The sequence below is a fragment of the Moschus berezovskii genome, chromosome X (assembly GCF_049115385.1).
Source record: "Moschus berezovskii isolate FMDL1 chromosome X, NW_MosBer_1.0, whole genome shotgun sequence".
Taxonomy (NCBI): domain Eukaryota; kingdom Metazoa; phylum Chordata; class Mammalia; order Artiodactyla; family Moschidae; genus Moschus; species Moschus berezovskii.
In genome coordinates this window covers 21,029,931-21,045,043 of record NC_142488.1, presented here as the reverse complement: position 1 = coordinate 21,045,043, position 15,113 = coordinate 21,029,931, and the positions used below count along the sequence as shown (strand labels likewise).

Below are 15,113 nucleotides of genomic sequence, written 5' to 3'. Positions count from 1 at the left end.
AGGTCTGTCTAGTCAAGGCTATGGTTTTTCCAGTGGTCATGTATGGATGTAAGAGTTGGGACTATAAAGCTGAGCACTGAAGAATTGATGCTTTTGAACTATGGTGTTGGAGAAGACTCTTGAGAGTCCCTTGGACTGCAAGGAGATCCAACCAGTCCATCCTAAAGGAGATAAGTCCTGGGTGTTCATTGGTAGGACTGATTTTGAAGCTGAAACTTCAATACTTTGGCTACCTGATGCGAAGAGCTGACTCATTTGAAAAGACCCTGATGCTGGGAAAGATTGAGGGCAGGAGGAGAAGGGGACGACAGAGGATGAGATGGTTGGATAGCATCACCGACTCAATGGACATGGGTTTGGGTGGGCTCCGGGAGTTGGTGATGGACAGGGAGGCCTGGCGTGCTGCAGTTCATGGGGTCGCAAAGAGTTGGACACGACTGAGCGACTGAACTGAACTGAAAATACAATTGTTTCTAAAAAGTTTAACTATAAACTTATCCTACTTATATTTATCTAAATCATTTACTCCTCTAAGCAGATACGGTATGGAGTCCACAGAGAAAGAAAACCAGGCATGGCTTTCTTGACAAAAGAGAAGCCATTTTTGCTTAAGTCATTCACAGTGCTTGTTCTTGAACAGGTCTCAGTAACAATAATCTTAAGAGAATAGAAGAACAAACTGTCACCAGAGAAGAGAAATAAAAATAGCAAAGATAAGAAATTGGTTGTGAAGACTCCCAGTTCTGCTTCAATGGTAAAGACTACCCTGAAGCACTCAACCACTAGATCAAATGGAACCCAAGGGATGATGATAATTGACCTTTACTGACCCTCATGACTTCAACCACCTATAAAGCTTGGACTCCGTCAACTTCTGTCCCAGTTCTATGCTGAATTCTCCTTGACTCAAGCCCCTTCACAAATATGCCTGTACCCTTACTTGCTACAAGTAATAAATCCTTCCTTTCTCTGCTCTTCGGCTTGGTTATGTCTTTTGACTTGACACTAACCAAGAAGCAAATCCGGTTTTTCGGATAACACTCCCAACGACTATGTTTAGATTACCTACCAAAACTTCATGGGACATTAGACAAAAATCAGCCATAATTCTATGTTATTTTTGTTGACAAATTCCATAACAGAGATAACATGAAGTTATTTGACTAATAAGACCAAGTAGAATAAAAGTTGGTTGTCTGCATTATATTCAGTGTTGATAACTTTAAAGACATATGTTAACTAAACCAATGAACTTAAACTTTATTTACCAGAGATTATTCCATATTACTTGAACTTGAAAAGTATTTGGGTTAGTTTCTGTTACTGCCCAATCCTTTCAAGTTCTTGCCTTCAAACCAACTAAACAGAGCTCTTACAAATTAAGTTTGGCAATACCATCGAGAGATAGAAAAACATCACACATTTACTACATATATGTAATCTTAAAATGCCCATTGTGAAACATACCTCTAAGTTCGGCAATGAGTTTATGTGTCCTTTTTCTTAGGAAGAAAGTCTTTTCCGAGGATAAAGGTTCTGGAATGTGAAATCTTTAAGCTGGAAGCTTATTGCTTCTCCCAGAGAAGGGGCTACAGGTGAATGGGTTAACAAATTAATTTACTATATATCTATATATGTGTAGATATATACAGACAGATATAAACAAAGAAGTTACAGTTACTAACATCTGTGGAGGATTTGCAAAATTTCTCTTTAGCCCAATTACCAAGTACCTCCTGTTTTATTTTTTCTTTATTTTGATGAGAAACTTCTTCCTAAAGTTTTCATTTCAAACAACGGTGCTGGAGAAGGGGGGGGGTGGGGGTAGAAAATCTACATCACAAAGGCATAGATTAAGTGCAAGTCAATTTTGTTTCCAATGTACTGGTTCTTTTCAGTATTTTGAGAGGAATAGGTGAGGTTTGGGGAATTGGCAAAGAATAAACAGCAGGTGAATTAATAAACTTCGGGAAGGCAGCCTGAAAGACAAAGAGGCTAACCTGTTCTAACTACCTTTTCTCTAATTTGCATCTTTCCTTCTGGGTACAAGGTTTTGCTTTAGCTGAGGAGAGAAGGCATTAAAAACATCCCTAGCAGGCTTTGAATATCAAGTTTGTAATTTCAAAAATGTTTAGAGCCTTCTGCATATTACTCAAAATCTATATTCCATTTCATCTGTTTTATTTGAGAACTCTTGCTTTTAAGTCACTTCAAAAATTATCTTACCTATTTGGAACATTCCTTATAATGGCCATTGTAATTTCCCTGAAGACTGGCAGCAGGTTAGTAGGTTCCCGGTTGCAAGTGGAATTTAACCTACATTTCTATTCCAGCCATATTTTGAAGCGTCCATCCTTTCAGCAACCAAGCTAAGCTCTTAGGCCACAAAACAAGCTTAGCAAGATATTACCATTTTTGTAACTTTCTACAGCTTCCAGGATCACAGCTCTCAGACATAAAATAAGCAAGTGTGCTTATTTTAGACCAGAACGTTCAGCTCTTTGGATGAAAAGGATCCCATTAGCAATTAATCTTCATCTACGAAAAATAAGTCAAAGAAAATGCTAAGATATTGACAGTAAGCAAGTGACGTTACTATGTCCTGGCTGAAAGATGGCCCAGTACACACTACCACCAACTCTCGTGGACCCTTGGACTGGAAAAGGATTGAACAGACAAACCCAAAGCAATGGGACTGAGGACTGATTTCAGACCAAATGGAGAAATGCAGCAGCCACCAGCAGTGCCAAATGTGCAAACTGGGAACAGAATCAAAGGCTGGAGTTTTTCATTCAAAAACTTGGAAACCGTGGTCTGAAAGGCTAGGGGCTTGGCTCTGGGCAGAACAATCTGCCAGCTCAATTGAGCTCTGGGCAGAAACATCTACCAGCTCAAGCTGCTGCTGCTGCTAAGTCACTTCAGTCGTGTCCGACTCTGTGTGACCCCCATAGACGGAAGCCCACCAGGCTACCCCGTCCTTGGGATTCTCCAGGCAAGAACACTGGAGGGGGTTGCCATTTCCTTCTCCAATGTGTGAAAGTGAAAAGTGAAAGTGAGGTCACTCAGTTCAAGGTCACTTGCTCCTAAAATGAAGGCCAATTAGTTTGAGAGCTTGAATGTAAAGACAATGAAGCTCAAACTGAGAGGAACTTACCAATGGCCTTCAGAAACAGTGAGAATGACAGTGAACTTGTTGCAGGAAGGGGGACCCATTCCAGAGCTCGAGAGTGGGCTCTTGTCTAACACTTGGAAATGAATTGTCTGAGGAGACACACGAGCTGACAATGCAAGAGACTTTATTGGGAAGGGGTGCCAGGGCAGAGAGTAGCAAGGCAAGGGAACCCAGGAGGACTGCTCTGCCATATGGCTTGTAGTATTGGGTTTTATGGTGATGGGGTTAGTTTTGGGTTGTCTCTGGCCAATCACTCTGACTCAGGGTCCTTCCTGGTGGCCAGTGCATCACTCAGCCAAGATGGATACCAGTGAGAAGGATTCTGGAGGTTGGTAGGGCACATGGACTGGAGTCTCCTCTCTTCTTCTGACCTTTCCTGAATTCTTCCAGTTGGTGGTAGCTTATTAGTTCTGCATTCCTTACCAGGATGTCCTGTTGTAAGATATACAAGTGGTTATTATGGTGCCTGCCCAGCACAGGCGGTTTCAGTCAGTGGTTCCCCAACAGAACCATATTTCTTCTTTCTCCCCTTTGACAAAGGGCATCCCTCTTGCTGTCTTACTTGTGCTCTGGATTCCATCTTCTCCCATGATGATCCTTCTTTCTCTAGGTTCTTCCCATTAGCACCAGAAACATGCCTCATGATCCTCCCACTGCTAAAACAATGACAACAACAAAACTTTCCTAAACTAATGCTACATCCTTCACCAAGTCCCTTCACACTCCTTCTCCCCAGCCTTTCCAAATGTAACTCCTTGAGGGCATTTTCTGCACTTGCAATCTCTATCTGCACACCTCTCCCTCCCCGTCCCCACAACTCCTCCATCCACTACAACCTGACTCATCTTCTGTACTGCTGTACTGAGGCTGTCCTCTTAAGATTATCTATGAACTAAAGCTAATTGCATGGATATTATGCAGCCTCTCTCAACCACACCTCATATTATTGATATCTCCTTCTGGACACATGCTCTTCCTTTTGTTTCTCTAATACCAAACTTTCACTTACGATTTACTTACCATAATTTTTCTGAAGCTCCTTCTGTTTCCTCTTCCTTGTATCCTTCTTATCTAAATGCTGGTGATCCTGAGAGCTCTATCTAGGATGCCTTCTCTTCCTGTTTTATTTTTCTACATTCTCTCCAGACTATCTATCCACTCCCACGGGTTCAATTCCATATTTGGTGTGTGTCAGTTTACACATGGTAACTCTAATATCTTTTGAGTTTCAGATTTGTCCACTCAATGGCCCACTTGAAGTCCTCTCAGGTGTTCAGACTCAAGAGTTCTAAACTGAACTGCTCGTTTCTTGATGTGTCCTAGCTCTATAAACGGCACTGCCATCATTTACTTATCCAAGCCAGAAACCTGAAGTCCTCTTAACTCCTTCCTGAACCTAAACTATATGAAACCATCAGATACAGTGGATGTACTTTTGAGTTGGTCCTCTTCTTTTGATCTTTTCTGCCACCATTCTATTCTATATCACCATCATCTCCTGCTGAGACTAGTGAAATAGTCTACTAACCAATTTTATTGCCTCCAGACTTGCTTCCCTCCAACCCACATTTTACCCTCAGCCAAGATGATTCATACAAAAATGTAATTCTGTTAATGGCGCTCTCTCGAAACTTTCAATAGCTTTCCATTTTTGATTAGGTGAAAGTCCACACTCTCCTTATCGTGTTTCTAAGACTTGGCCTCTGCTAACCTTCTTAATCTCTTGCCACCCCACGCCTACAACACAGGAGTATTCAGAACATTCTTACTGCTTTAAAAATAAATGGTAGTATAAAAGAGAAAAATTGTCTTACTTACTGTAGAATTCCCAGAGCCCAGAACATAGTAGATATGCAATATTTCTTAAATGAAGGAAATAACATATGGATCAGTTCTAATGAGTGCAGAATGAGGATGAACAAGAAAAATGGAACATTTTAAATCCAATAAGCACCTATTAGAGTAGCATATTTACAAAAGTCACACTCTAAAATGTGGCAAGTTAAAAAACCAACTACAATGATCTTAGAAGCATTTTAAATGGGGGGAAAAAAGCACACTTAACCAACGTCTTTTAAAACAATCGTTTATTATGAATAGAAAAAGTTCAATTTTTGTAAGATATAAAACACAAATTCATAATATCCTAACCTCTTATTTTCCTGATTTTAAATTATGATTAAAATTAATGCATATATATGAACAAGTAATCAAGAAATGCAGTATTCCATACTTAATCATTATATAACTAAAACAGATAAAGATAAGATACCTACTTTAAAATCAGGACATTTATTTCAAAGACAGATTTTGTTTTTAACCTTTAAAGACTAATACTTAAAATTCCACAGAAAGAGGAATTAAAGTTAGAAAATTTAAGAAGCAAAAATAAAAAATATTAATTAAGAATGTGATGAAAACAGTACCTTTAAATAATGATATATATAAGAATAATCTCCAGACTGCTAATCTATATTGCTTAGAAATGAGAAACACTATTTCAATAAAAGTAAAAACTTATCTTAAGGAAAATTAATTATTTAAGTACTTTATCAATTAAAACATGAAATATACTCAGTTCTGTATTACTGAGTTGAGGAAAAAATAATAAATAGTTGCATCCTATATGAATAAAAATTATTTATCAAATGAGATAATTTCACTTATTATATCTATTCTTTCTAAAAGATATAAGTTTATGCCTTTTCTTGGCTGGTATGAGAAATCTAAGACTAAACCATCTCTTTTGAGATGACTGGTTAATCATTTGGAGATAGCAAATCACAAAGTTATATGCCTACTTTGCACCAACATCAAAATACACTGCATGTGATCAACAATGTGAATGCTTGAAAAATGAAATCATAAAATTATTGCAAGAAACATTTATGAATATTTATAAAATCTTGAGAAGACTTTCAAAACACATCGTCAAAAGTGGAAAGCATAAGGCAAAGATTGACAGACTATAATAAGTGAAAACATAACAATAAGCATTATATTTAAATGATGTTTTAACATATTCACATATAACAAATCAAATGGCAGAGCTGAGCTTATGAGGAAAAGAGGTAAGAAGACAATAATCACCTCCATGCAAAATGGGCAAAGGATGGGGATAAATAAAAAGAATACAATGGCCAATAAATACATTTAAAACTGTTTAACTTCTTTTACATCAAAGAAATGTGAATTAAAATGAGATGCCATTTTTCCTTACTCAATTAACACAAAAGAATGCAAATGCAATAAGGCAATATGTACATATAAAACTTTGTTCAAGATTGCAAGTTTTCTTTTCAGTATTGTCTTGAGAATTTCTGGAATTACCCAAAATCATAGATACACAGAAAGTTTTAGTTATAAGGGTATTCCTCACAGCTTTGTTTATAATAACATAAAATTGGAAATAATAGGGGTTGCTGATTGATTTATGGCATATTTAACACTGGAATATTATATGTCCATTAAAACAACACTAGGACGGGGAGCCTGGTGGGCTGCCATCTATGGGGTCACACAGGATCAGACACGACTGAAGCGACTTAGCAGCAGCAGCAGAATATTAATAATATTGAAAAATTCTTGTAATACATTGTCAAGTTTAAAAAGCAGTTTACCAATTACAATACATGCTATTTTTTTCAAGAAATTTACTTTCATTTAACATATTTTCTATAATGAACTTACATTTCTTTTCTAGTAAGAAATAGTCTATAAAGGCCCCCAGGTTACATTATCTATCTCCTTCTGTTCTAATTCTATATTCCCAAAGTAAACTCCTAATTACCAACCTCTTTTTCCCAGGTATTTCTGTAACAGAAAAGGGGATGGCCTGAACTGGAGAAGTGAATGTTCTGTACATTGCTAAGTGCAACCTCCCACTGTAGATTTCTGGTGACACATAAGGCCTATGAAGAAAATTAGAAGCCATTAAAGGATGGAAACAAAGTGGCTGAAAGGGAAGAAAGAATGCTAGGAATAAAGTATGAAAGTCAAGGACCTGTAAAAGAAGTCAAGATACGGTTCAATATATTTGCAAACCCTTTGTGAAAATATGAGTCTTAAATGATGAGAAGCAATAGGAAGGTGATAATCACTGCAGGGAAATATGGCCAAAGGATGTGGATAAAAATTTCTACAAAAAACCAGACATTAAAAGAAAGAAGTTTACAAATCACTGTGAAAGGAATGATACTCCAATTAAAAAATAAATTTAAAAAAGTAGTTTGGCATCTTTTCTAACCAAAAAAGTGTAAATTAACTTGTTTAAAAAAAGTTTATTTTGAAATGCAATATCCCAGACTTTGTACAGCTTTATATTATCTGATTTAGTCCTCAAAGTTTATTCTATCCTGAATTCTCTCTTGTATTGGTCCATCATAGTGCCTTCTTTTGAGTTAAGACAGTTTGGGTAAGACAAGATTTAAATGTCCATGTTACTATCATCATATGAATATACCCATGAACACAGGTTATTTTAAATAGTTTCAGTGAACAAAATCCTTAGTTAACATCTTCAATATGATATTAGGTCCATTTTGATTGGGGGAAGAAATGTTTAAAAGGGTCAAGACCTGAGGATATACTCTGGACAACCAGAGCTAGCTTGAAGGCACTGGAAACCAAAATGGCAGACCAAAAGGAGGTAAGATCTAATGCCAGTGTGGACTGAGATATGAGGGCAAATTTATGTAATAATTCTGCATTCTGAAAGTAGTTTACGTACATAGCAGCAACTTGAGCATGTTAGGCACCATATACAGAACTTTATGTAAACTATTTTCTGTAACATAAAGAAAATACTATTACATCTATTTTAAAGACAGTTCATTTTATACAGAAAAATAAACCTGGATTTCCTACCTCAAACCATATATTCTAGAAATTAAAGATCACATTGTGAAAGTACAACTCTAAAGCATAGAGAAGAAAGTATAGGATATTGCTATGACTATGCCAAAGCCTTTGACTGTGTGGATCACAATAAACTGTGGAAAATTCTGAAAGAGATGGGAATACCAGACCACCTGACCTGCCTCTTGAGAAACCTATATGCAGGTCAGGAAGCAACAGTTAGAATGGGACATGGAGCAACAGACTGGTTCCAAATAGGAAAAGGACTACGTCAAGGCTGTATATTGTCACCGTGCTTACTTAACTTACATTCAGAATACATCATGAGAAACGCTGGGGTGGAGGAATCACAAGCTGGAATCAAGATTGCTGGGAGAAATATCAATAACCTCAGATATGCAGATGACACCACCCTCATGGCAGAAAGTGAAGAAGAACTAAAGAGCCTCTTGATGAAAGTGAAAGAGGAGAGTGAAAAAGTTGGCTTAAAGGTCAACATTCAGAAAACTAAGATCACGGCATCCGGTCCCATCACTTCATGGGAAATAGATGGGGAAACAGTGGAAACAGTGAAAAATAAACAGATTTTAGTTTTTTGGGCTCCAAAATCACTGCAGATGCTGATTGCAGCCATGAAATTAAAAGACACTTACTCCTTAGAAGGAAAGTTATGACCAACCTAGATAGCATATTAAAAAGCAGAGACATTACTTTGCCAACAAAGGTCCGTCTTGTCAAGGATATGGTTTTTCCAGTGGTCATGGATGGATGTGAGAGCTGGACTGTGAAGGAAGCTGAGCACTGAGGAATTGATGCTTTTGAACTGTGGTGTTGGAGAAGACTCTTAAGAGTCCCTTGGACTGCAAGGAGATCCAACCAGTCCATCCTAAAGGAGATCAGTCTTGGGTGTTCTTTGGAAGAACTGATGCTAAAGCTGAAACTGCAATACTTTGGCCACCTCATGCGAAGAGTTGACTCATTGGAAAAGACCCTGATGCTGGGAGGGATTGGGGGCAGGAGGAGAAGGGGACGACAGAGGATGAGACGGCTGGATGGCATCACCAAATCGATGGACATGAGTTTGGGTAAACTCCGGGAGTTGGTGACAGACAGGGAGGCCTGGCGTGCTGTGATTCATGGGGTCACAAAGAGTTGGACACGACTGAGTGACTGAACTGAACTGAACTGAAGACTTTGGGACAGGAAAGAACTTTGTAAGTAAGACTCACAAAATACAAACAATGAATCAAGAAATTAACAGACTTTACATCAAACTAAAAATCTTTGTTCAACAAAGGATCTCATAAATAAAAATTTACAGATGGATGATAGACTAGGAAAAATTATTTGCAACATCTGAAATGGACAAGAGTTGATATCTAGAACATGGGTTATTTTGTAAATAGCAAATATTTTAGGCTTTATGAGCCATATGGTCTCTATTGCACTTGTTCAACTCTGTTGTTATAGCATGAAAGCAGCCATAGACAATACAAAACTGAAGGAATACGGTTGTGTTTCAATAGAAACTTATTTATAAAAATTGCTGGTGAGCAGAATTTGGCTTTCAAGCTGTAGTCTGTTAGTCCCTAATGTAGATTGTATAAGAAATTCCTATGGATCAATAAGAAAAATTTAGGATGCTCAATGGGAAAATGAATGAAGGATAACAATAAGCAATTAGCGGAATGAAAAGTCCAAATGCCTAAGCAAATATAGATGTGCAATATTATTAATAATATGAGAAATGCAAATTTAAAGGAAATGCCATTTTGCATCAAGGGATTTGACAGAACATGGAAGTCACATAATTCAGGAGGAGGTGAGGATGTAGGTAAACAAGAAAGCCTCACACCTTGCCAGTGAATGTGTGTCAGTTACAGAGAGCCATTAAATGCTAAGTGAAATTATTGTATTTCCATACCCCAAATAAAGGAGAGCTCTTTGATAAAGGGCAGCAGGTAACATTTTAACAACACACACATTATTTCACTATGGATCCAAGGACACCAACACAGACTGTCACTAGTTTATAGACCAGCTGTTATAAACTACTTTCTACCAATGTGTTTTATTTATTTTTTTAGTTGCACTGCATGGCTTTCAGGGTCTTAGTTCCCAGATCCAGGGATTGAACCTAGGCCATGGAAGTCAAAGTGCCAAGTTCAACTCCTGGACTGCCAGGAATCTGTCTATCAATGTGTTTTAGATATGAAGAAAATCTTAATCTTAGCATCTAATTCTTTTACAGTTTAGAGTTTCATATCTTTAAGAGGAGGACTGACTTCCTGATGCCTGATTAATGGAATGTAAAATTCACAAGAAGTTAAGATAAAGTGAGGGACTTCCCTGGTGGTACAGTGGCTAAGACTCCATGCTCCCAAAGCAGGGCCCAGGTTCTAACCCTGGTTGGGGAACTAGATCACACATGCCAGCAAAGTCAGAAAAAAAAAAAAAGTAACATAAAGTGAGATTCAATTTTATAGAATGGAGAGCCAATTACAAGGTTATACTTTTAGATACTTCAGGGTTTTCCCACCTCTACAGTGTAAAGAGCACTTAAGTACAAAAGTCTGAGAAAAACTCTGATAATAAGAAGGGACATTTATTGAATATCCATTGATCTTTAGCTAAATAAAATTAAGATATAAGGGTACTTTTTTCTTTCTGTAATGGGAAATCAAACTATACAATATAACCTCGTTGGTAATTAGAACTGTAACTTCCTTTAGCTCTTTTTTCTACCTCCACCCTGAATATAACCTATTGTAGCATTAGGTTCTGAAATAAGAGGCCTTCCCCTCATTGAATTCATTTGCCACCGTCTGATAAAATATACAATGGATTATTCAAATTAGTATGGCCTAAACAGCAAGAGTAGCTTGCATATGCACTGATTTGAAAAGGTTTACTGTTTCAATAAGCATATCCACATGCTTTACCTTAAAAATAAATTTGTTACCCAACTCTATTCCAATGGTGAAAATTATTCCCAGAATTCACATAGCTGTGAAATAAAGGTTTTTTTTTTCTTTCTGTCTTTTATCATGTTCAAGTACTTAAAAAGTTAGATTATACTAAAGCATATGTATAGTATTATTTGATGAGTTATTAAAAGAAAATTGGTCTACATTGAATTGTATGCTTTAAACAGCTGAACTTTATAGTGTTTAATTCTATCTCAGTAAAGCTGATAGATAATCGATCATCTAGTCTTGTGGCTCTTCACTGTAGCATAATGGGATCAGAGGCAAAGAGGAGGAGTGAAATGAGGGCTGACCAATCAGGAAGTGGGTTAAATCCCCAGGCTATTTTATTTGGCCCTTAGTAACCAAACAACGAGAGGAAGAGAGGGAAGAGGAGAGAGAGAGAGTGTGTGTGTTTGTCTGGGAGGTTGGCTCTGTGGACATGGTAGGAAGCACCAGGGCAAAAAGTGAAGAAGAACTGAGTATCATAGTTAAAACACTTCTTTCCATGAATTCCTGAAAACATCGCCTAACTTAGAGAACACTTCTGTCAGACAGTAATGAAACATGATAGTCTTCTTTCCTCATCCATGAATAAGCCATTTTGAAAACAGTTGTGAGAGCACAGGGAGTTCACATTAAAAAGACTTCTTTCTGTGATCTGTCAACAACTTTCATATATGATTGCTTAAGTGAAAACTGAGGCTGCGTTTAGAATCAAGAATTTTAAAACATCTAAGATTGTACTGTATGTGAAAGGAAGAATTTTGACAGAAAAGAATACAAATTTTAAAAAAAGACAACACATAGATAATAAAACATAGAATGCTGGTACACATTTATTTTTATTGCTAAACATTGAATGTCAGCAACTATGGTATCTTCAAGTTAAACTCAGTTGTAAGATTTATAGAAAAAATTACCTGTGTACCACTAGTATGTGGACATTCAATAAATACCACAGGACAAACTGATGACTAAGAGCCACATACCCATGAAGCCCCTGTTTAAACAATTTACCATTAGAACAGATGACTTATAAGAGCAGTTATCAAAATGTCAAGTTTAACTGTATGTCTTTTCAAACAGAGATGCTGAAAAGGATATAGACATTCTTTACAGGTTTTAAGTGATTAAAAACAACCCTCAAAAATGTAAACAATGCAGAGTAGGAACACTGAAAATACAGTTTTACTGTTGAACAAGTGACAACACAACACTTTCTTCAAATTCTTAAAATAATTCATGTTTTAAATGGTTCTACAGAAACCAAAATGAACTATATTCATAAAGATGATAATCTACCAGGGACACAAAGATCTTCCAAGCTACTTTTTTATGTTAACATATATTTACACGAAATATTCAATAACACTTTTTACAGCTTACTTAAATAGAAACATGCTTTTCTAATCCATAAATAACACTAAACATCATTCATTCAACCACATTTAAGTAGTTTTGATGTCTCATGCATTATGCCAGGGATAGAAAGATGAGTATGACATGGTCCTTGCTCTAGAAGTGCCCACAATGAGACTGAAGAGACAACACATAACATTTCCTTTCTTACACAATGAGGCTATTTCTGTAAAAACAGGACTGAACGGCTCAATATCCTAATAGACTGTTCCCACATTCTGATCTGATGGAGCACAAGACCAAGGTGTTTAAAACCCATAAGAAAATGATGTGCTTGTTTTTTTTTCCATCCAGAGAAAGGAATTTATGGGTAAGATTTCATCTATTAAATTTTTTTCTCAGTTTTAAAAAAAAATGATCTGCATGTATATAGCAATTCCATTAGTAAACTGCTTAGTTCATGTAATCAAATAAATAATATAAGTATTTCATGGTAGTCCCCAAGCTTTATTATCTGAATAGGTCTGTGCATTACTCTGCTAATATACTTTAATCCTGAAAGACTGTCTGCCTGAGAATAGAACAAATGCTTTTCCCTAGGATAAACCAATAATTTGTACAGTTTTTAGTAGTGGTAATAGAGGCCATTTAAAAAATATTAAAATTATATTTAATATACAATTTCTCATCAAGAAGGCAGGCAGATTTATAACACAATCTAAAGTTCCCTTAAAAATGATTAAAAAGTTTTATTGCCTAAGAGCAACTCAGGAATCTTAAAGAGATGAACCCCATGAATATCTCACTTAGTGAAAAAGTTGGATACATGACTATTGATGTTTTTGAATATATGAGAGCACAGATTTTTCATCAAAGAAATAGCATGCTCATATAGTTTTAATACCAATAACTTCACACTGGCCTATTGACTTCCTAGATTTTCCAGGGCTGCATCACCAGTCTGAAAGATCTCAAACTAGGCAGGGCTCTTTTGGGCTCAGGAGTCAGTTACCAGGCTCCAGCAAATCCATATTTGTTCTCACATGTAGCCATTCTCACTCTACTACCAAGTCTTTTGTGGACCCACAGAGGTAGCTTAGGGGAAAGACAGAAAGGAAGAACTACGTATTTAATTCCCCAACACAGAGAAACATGGAAGACACTGGTGAGGACAGAGTATGCTTCATGGCTTAGAGTAATTGCTTCTTGAAGACAGGAGCCTAGGAGCAAGGTCCAAGGTAGCCCCAGCAGCACAAGAGAAAATGTCTATTCTGGAGTGGTTCTAAGCTTTGAAGCTCGTAGAGAAAGGTAACCAGGACTGCAGAAGGTTCTGTGATCTGTCTTGTGATCTGTTGCAAGAGCCAGCTGGCTCAGTTTTGAGGTTCACCCCTAACTGTTTCAAGCTCACATGCTGCAGGTAGGAGATACTTCCTACAGCTCATTCTGAATGTCAAGGCTGCTGCTGCTTTATGAGGGTATGGGGGCATATTATCAAAGAGGCAACTCTTGGTTGGAAGACATGTCTCATGATATTATAGAGTCTACTTCCAAGGTGTTCATTTACTGGGATCATTGAACAAAGATGTTCCCTTTTGCGTTGGCAGCTTTTTTTTATACAATTTTATTAATTGTAATCAGCCCTCAGTGGTCAAGAGTATAAAACAATGTGTGCGTTAGTTGCTCAGTCGTGTCTGACTCATTGCAACCCCATGGACTGTAGCCTGCGAGGCTCCTCTGTCCATGGGATTTCCCAGGCAAGAATACTGGAGTAGGTAGCCATTCCCTTCTCCAGGAGATCTTCCTGACCCGGGGATTGAACCTAGGTCTCCAGCATTGCAGGAGAATTCTTTAACATCTGAGCCAACAACATACCACTGAATTTTAAAATACTTTTCCAACAAGATTAAAGACAAGAAATATAGACCAAGAAAATGCTCACCTTCCCACTTGGCCAAAGTCTGGTCTTCTTCAAATCTGGATTAATGATGCTTTTTCAGAAGTTTTTTCTCAGTTGCTCCTACCCAATTCCGTTTTCCTTTACAGTATTTCCATACAGTATGTAGCCACACAAAAATGGTTTAACATAAATTTGCACTTGTTTCAATTGTTCCACAAGCATCTGAAGTTTGTAGGTTCAGTCTGTAAAACTAGAATGTAATCACAGAGTATGTCTTTCATTTCTTCTGTTTCTCCCCCGTCCCAGAGTTTGGATATGCTGAATAGAGAACTTAAAGTTGTTGGCTAAAATGCAATTTTAAGGAAACACTTTTTATTTCATACTAAGTAAGGTTTTCAATATTATATATTGTGACTCAGAGATTGTATCAGATGAGTCAAAATATTACCGTGCTGTAACCATCCAGAGACCCAGGGTCACATTGGCAGCCAAAAGTACACTGCCACCAAGCAAGATGAAAAATCCTATCAGATCTTTGACATCATTGTCTCCAATCACTGAGGTAAGAGTAGCATCTAGGAAAGAGTTTAAAATCCACTGTCCGTCCAAAGCAAAGCAGGGTACTGCATTAACAATTGCCAGAGCTCCCGAGAGGGAAATCAAGTACCTGGTTGCAATCAGTTAAGGAGCCTACTGTGAGGTCTGCATGCAAAGCCATTTCTGGGAGTCAGAAGCGCATATTTTACGAGGAGTGGATTTGAGATTACAGGTGACTTCTCTCCTTTTTTAAAATCTCTGCCCACCAGTAAATGCTATTGCTTCTTAGATCTCTATTTAAAACAAATGATTTGTATTATTT

At 37.3% G+C, this 15,113-nt stretch overlaps 1 protein-coding gene across 3 annotated transcripts in view; it reads right to left on the bottom strand.

The window, feature by feature from the left end:
• Window positions 1-1,417: 1,417 nt before the first annotated feature.
• The window catches only part of LOC129564191 (membrane-bound transcription factor site-2 protease), a 55,357-nt gene continuing 41,661 nt past the window's right edge, over window positions 1,418-15,113 (bottom strand). The window contains exons 11-13 of one of the 3 annotated variants that reach the window (XR_008687450.2): window positions 14,703-14,921; window positions 14,297-14,504; window positions 1,418-5,034 (exon numbers count right to left, since the gene is read on the bottom strand). Coding sequence is in view for 1 of the 3 variants with exons in the window: in XM_055437905.2 (XP_055293880.2) it covers window positions 14,586-14,598; window positions 14,703-14,921 (232 nt within the window). In the remaining 2 variants the exon portion in view is untranslated. Of the gene's footprint in view, window positions 5,035-14,188; window positions 14,922-15,113 lie in introns of those variants that run through there. The other 2 variants (XR_016036953.1, XM_055437905.2) reach the window with 2 other exon arrangements.